This window comes from Manacus vitellinus, unplaced genomic scaffold, assembly GCF_001715985.3.
Source record: "Manacus vitellinus isolate BGI_N305 unplaced genomic scaffold, ASM171598v3 ctg7180002433321_pilon, whole genome shotgun sequence".
NCBI lineage: Eukaryota > Metazoa > Chordata > Aves > Passeriformes > Pipridae > Manacus > Manacus vitellinus.
In genome coordinates, this window is record NW_021938465.1 from 3,222 (window position 1) to 8,908 (window position 5,687).

The window sequence follows — 5,687 nt, forward strand, 5'->3', positions numbered from 1 at the left end:
CAATTCGGCAAGACGATCACCACCGTCTCAGAAATGATTGGTAAGATAATATTCAAAGGTCACACTAGGTGTTTAGAACTCAGCGGTGAGGAACTGGATTTTATCTACCTCCCACTGACTTCTGAACACCTAGAACAACTGTTGCAAACTTCCATCGGTTTTCAAATCGCCATCGGAGGCTACCCGGGAGAAATTCGGTTACACCTCCCGGCGTGCCCATTTATTCAGAGATTAATCAAAATTCCACTGAAACTAAAAATTGTTCAATCGGATTTGCCCATAAAAGATGCTAAAACCATATTCACTGATGGCTCTGGGAGAACTGGCAATGTGGTTGTAATTTGGCGAGAAAAAGACAATTGGCTACACGATATACATGAAGTACAAGGTTCTCCACAAATTGTGGAACTTTCGGCAGTTGTGCGAGGTTTCCAAATTTTTTGTGGTGAGCCAATTAACGCAGTTTCAGATTCGGCCTATGTTGTTGGTGTGGTCAAACGTATTGAAAATTCATATCTAAAAGATGTGTCCAATCGGAGTTTATTTGAATTGCTGACTAAACTGCTATTTTTAATTCAGAATAGACAATTTGGCTTTTTTATTGTCCATACCAGGTCACACACCGCTCTACCAGGTCCTGTGGCGGAGGGAAACCAGCTTACCGACCATCTGGCAGGTATGGTGGTTACTCCCAATTTACACCAACAAGCTAAGATTTCTCACGAGTTCTTCCACCAAAATGCACGGTCACTACAGAAACAATTTGGCCTCAAATTATCGCAAGCAAAGGAAATTTTGAAAACGTGCCCTGATTGTCAGATTATCACGCCAGTCGTCCCAGAAGGAACCAATCCGAGAGGTCTTTCAGCGTTAGAAATCTGGCAATCAGATGTCACGCACATCTCTGAATTTGGCAGACTAAAATATGTGCATGTGTCCATTGACACCTTCTCAAAAATGATTGTGGCCACCGCACATTTTGGTAAGAAGAGCCGTGATGTAAAAAGACACCTTCTGTCCGCATTCGCGAGGATGGGTGTCCCAAAGCAAACAAAAACAGACAATGGGCCCTCCTACGTGTCTGCGGACACAAAACGGTTTTTTGAACAGTGGGGAGTACACCATACCACCGGGATCCCTCACAATCCCACAGGGCAGGGTATAGTGGAGCGTGCCCACCAAAACATCAAAAATTTATTAAAAAAAACAAAAAAGGGGGAGTATTGGCCTATCCCCCAAGAGAAATTAGATAAAATTATGTATGTTTTAAATTTTTTGAATCTGCTGGAGGAATCAGACACTCACGCAAACAGAAGTCCAGCAGATCACCATTTTGGATCAAGCTCCACTACTGTAACCTCTTTGCGGCATGATACCTCTGCGGGAGTGGATGAGTCAGCCCGGAGAAAACTTGTGGGCAACGCTGGCCAAGGCTACAGGCATGGACACCTTGTGCCTGGCCTTGGCTAGTGCGGGGAGTCCATTTCGCACATACCTCGTGGGGATTCCCATCACCCCTGTGGAGTGGAACTCCTTTGTATCCCAAACCCGCAACAAAGGAGCCATCCCACTTAATTCTCCAAATCTCGCCCAAACCATTGCAGCACTTAATTTTATTGACATTCCTTTTCAAGAGATTGATTTGTTAGGTTCGCTCCCCACCACTGCCTGTGTTATTTTTCACCGGTATACTCAACCCATTCTGTTTACGCCCCACAACGCTACTGCAAACAAACCGCTTTACCGCGGGACCTCTTCGCCGTGGTGCAATAATTCAATGGCAACCACCATCCCTACGGAACACATCCCAAGAAACATGAGACTTCCGAAGGGATATTTCCTATTGTGCGGGGATCGGGCATGGCCAGGTATTAGGGCCTACCCTGAGGGAGGTCTGTGCACAATAGGAAAACTGGCTTTATTTAACCCGGCGAAGTTCCAATTGGCTAATGAATTTGTGTTATCTAAAAGTTATGAGAAAAGGTCCCTTCGGGTAAAGCGGGATTGGAGATTCCCTCCAAAGTCCCCCAAACCTCAACCCGGACCAAAGGTCACACCCCCACAGATTAGGCTCCAAAACTGCCTTCCTGCACCACATGTGAATGTTGGAAGGTCGCAGTATTGGCCCACACCTCTACCCTTCCCGGAGGATTGTGACTCCAGCATTCATATCTGGTCAAGGGTAAAGAACTTTTGAGCGTCCTTCCCTATCCCTGGGATAGGAACCGCGCATGCTCTCTCTCTCTTGACGCACTTAGGTTGCTGGTTGACTAAGGAAGCGAATGCCACCACTCAAGCGATTGAGGGCCTGCTGGAGGACACCCAAAAGCTTAAAGAGGTTAGCTTGCAAAATCGAGCAGCCATTGATTTCCTTCTCCTGGCACACGGCCACAGTAGACCTGCCGCGCCTCACCGGCAGCATCCTGCACACCAAATTCTGGCTCGTGGACGGTCAGCACCTCTACGTGGGCAGTGCCAACATGGACTGGAGGTCCCTCACCCAGGTGGGTGGGGCTGGATGGGGTGGGGAACCCAACAGAGGGTGCTGAACCCAACGGGGTGACCCCAAACCCAACGGGGTGACCCCAAACCCAACAGCTTGGCCCCAAACCCAACGGGGTTGCCCCAAACCCAACGGAGTGACCCCAAACCCACCACAGGTAAAGGAGGTCAGTGCCGCTGTCTACAACTGCAGATGCCTGGCCCAGGACTTGGCCAAGATCTTTGAGGCCTACTGGGCCCTGGGCGTGCCGGGGGCCTCCATCCCATCCCCGTGGCCAGAGAATTTCTCCACCTCCTTCAACCTGAAGACGCCACTGGTGCTGACACTCAGTGGCACCGACACCGCTGTCTACTTCTCCGTACACACCCCACCTGCTGGGGGGGGGGTCACGTTGGGTCCTGTTGGGTCACGTTGGGTCATCCCCCCATCCTGGGCGCCCCCGGCAGAGCTCCCCTCCCCCGCTGTGCGCTGAGGGCCGCACTGCCGACCTGGACGCACTGCTGGACGTCATCAACGGCGCCGCTGCCTTCGTGGATGTGGCGGTGATGACTTACCTGCCCGGCACCGAGTTCTCGCGGCCCGAGCGCTTCTGGCCACCTATCGACGAACAGCTGCGCCGGGCCATGGTGGAGAGGGGCGTGGCTGTGCGGCTGCTGGTGGGGTGCTGGGAGCACAGCAACCACCAAATGTTCCCCTTCCTGCACTCCCTCGCCGCCCTCGCCAACGGCGGCACCGGCTTCGACGTGCAGGTGGTGGGTGACAACGGGAGGGGGGACACGGTGACCAAGGTGGGGGGATGACTGGCCTTGGGGGTGACAGTGACGTTGGGGGGGTGACAGTGGCCTTGGGGGGTGATGGTGCCATTGGGGGGGGTGACAGTGACAGTGAGGGGGTGACGGTGACCTTGGGGGGATGACAGTGCCATTGGAGGGGTGACAAGTGGCCTTTGAGGGGTGATGGTGATGTTGAGGTGGTGACAGTGTCCTTGTGGGGTGACAAGTGGCTCTGGTGGGGGTGACAGTGCCATTGAGGGGGTAACAAGTGGCCTCGAGGGGTGATAGTGCCCTGGGGGGTGTGGCAGACCCCTGGGGGGGGTGACGGCCCCTTGGGGGGGGTGATGGTCTCCTGTGCCCCCCAGAGGCTGTTCCTGGTGCCCGAGGACCCCCGTCAGTCCCGGATCCCCTTCGCCCGCGTGAACCACAACAAGTACATGGTGACAGACAAGGCGGCCTACGTGGGTCAGTGAGGGGCTCGGGGGGGTCTGGGGGTCTCAGGGCGTTCTGGGGGGCTCTGGGAGGGGAGTTTGGGGGGTTCCCTCCCTGTTTCCCTCCCTACAATCACAAAACTCACCCCTGATGATACCCCTAAAACCCTTCCTTGGTCTCCGCAAGCCTGGACCCCCCAAACCCCTCCCAGGACCCCTAAAACCCATCCCTAGTCCCCTAAAACCCATCCCAGCCCCTCCAACCCTGTCCCTGGACCCCTCAAACCCCTCCCCGGACCCCTTAAACCCCTCCCTGACCCCCCTCGCCTCATTCCAGCACCCTGAAACCCCTTTTAGACCCCCCAACCACTGCCTGGACCCCAAACCCCTTCCTGGACCCCTTTAAACCCATCCCAAGTCCCCTAAAACCTATCCCAGCCCCTTCCAACCCCTCCCTGACCCCCCAAACCCCTCCCTGAGTCCCCCCAGACCCATTTCTAGATCCCCAAACCTCTCCCTGGACCCCTCGAACCCCTTCCCTGACCCCCCCCCGGTGCCCCTCAGGCACATCCAACTGGTCAGGGGATTACTTTGAGCGCACAGGGGGCTTGGGATTGGTCGTGGCCCAGCCTGGAGGTGGCTCTGGAACGTTCCGGGAGAAGCTCCGTGCCCTTTTCCAGCGGGACTGGGAGTCCCAGTACAGTGTCGACGTCAGAGACCCCCAGCGCTGGGGGAGCCGCTGCGGCACAGAGTGACCCCCAGGGCCCTCCCCCAAGGGGGGCTGGAGCAGCTGCTCCCCGAGAATTTGGGGGGAAAACCGGGAAAAATGGGATTTTGTGTATTCTGTGGTGCCCATGTCGTCACTGAAGACTCAAAGCTCAGCTCAGACCCCCCCAAAATATAATAATAATAAATAATAAACCCCCTTTTTGGTTTAGTTTCTGTCTGTACTATTTTACCATGTCTGATTCTATGTTTGCGCAAGTTGCTGCTGAGCTCCATCGAGGCAAACATCGCCCGCGTTTCAGAAAACAAAGAAGGGGGAGATGTTGGAGAACATAAAGCTGAGTGGGAACAATTTCAAGCATGGTGCAGAATTTACAACCCAGAATGAGACATTCTACACCTGAATGGCCCTTCCCTCCAGGAAAGAAACCCCTTACCCTCGGTCTCTTCTCCTGTTCCTTAAAACACAACCTGCAGGGGAGCTTTCTGGGATCTCTTCTCTTGGGAATTGGGAAGACAGACCCACTCCCATGTTTAACACCTCAGGCAAAACCACCCTTTGAACACCTTTCCCAACCCTCCCCAACCTTTCCCAAAGCCCAGATTTTACAGGTGTCCTGTAATTCTGGCCCAATCTCACCCAAGCCCACAAACCATGACAGAAACCTCTCAGCCTCACGCTGCCTCCTTCCCATTGCTGTGCCTTATGTGCAGGCAAAAGGCCTTAAAATCAAGTACCCAAAATTCATGGCCTGTTCTTTTTCCCAGAAAAGAAGGCATGATGAACTCTCCAGACCAGGGAATTAGAAGATCTCCCAAAACCCCTTTGGTACACGCTGCAGGGCCAACGATTCCTCTGCTCTGCCCTGTCGGCGCTGCTTTGTCTCATGGTGCTGCCGTAAGCCCGAAGCCAGCAAGGCCTTGGGCCCACCCGGTGTCAGGGGAGGACTGAGAGCCCCCAGGGAGGAGGAAAGCTGGGCAGGCCCCAAGGCTCCTGGGCCTCTTCCTTGGCAGCCCTTTGGCCAAGGCCCCGAGGCAGAGGTGGGGCTCAGCCCCTGCCCAGCAATGGGGCACAGGCTGAGCCCCAGGGACACCAGACCCAGGCGGCCTGAGCTCTTCTTCCTGCAGCGTCTGCCTGGGGCAGCCCAGCCAGGCCTGAGTCTCTGCAGGAGAGGCCAAGCCCAGCCAGAGAGGGCTCAGCCCTCTGAGGCTGCACTCACTGCAAAGGGAACAAAACACTGGCCCAGAGGACAT

At 54.7% G+C, this 5,687-nt stretch overlaps 1 protein-coding gene across 1 annotated transcript; it reads left to right on the plus strand.

Annotated features, from left to right (window-relative positions):
* Window positions 1–1,369: 1,369 nt before the first annotated feature.
* On the plus strand, window positions 1,370–4,462 carry LOC112841443 (phospholipase D3-like). Its single transcript, XM_029958406.1, has 6 exons — window positions 1,370–1,469; window positions 2,395–2,504; window positions 2,661–2,861; window positions 2,950–3,255; window positions 3,642–3,741; window positions 4,272–4,462. Exons 1-6 carry the CDS (start codon window positions 1,370–1,372, stop codon window positions 4,460–4,462), a joined length of 1,008 nt encoding a protein of 335 aa, XP_029814266.1.
* The last annotated feature ends 1,225 nt before the right edge of the window (window positions 4,463–5,687 follow it).

Excerpts from the sequence above, each read along its gene's own strand:
- LOC112841443 (XM_029958406.1), top strand. The coding sequence starts at position 1,370 with ATGATACCTCTGCGGGAGTGGATGAGTCAGCCCGGAGAAAACTTGTGG. Across the intron at positions 1,470-2,394 it reads CTTGTGCCTGGCCTTGGCTA|TAGACCTGCCGCGCCTCACC; the intron begins GTGCGGGGAGTC and ends ACACGGCCACAG. Across the intron at positions 2,505-2,660 it reads ACTGGAGGTCCCTCACCCAG|GTAAAGGAGGTCAGTGCCGC; the intron begins GTGGGTGGGGCT and ends AACCCACCACAG.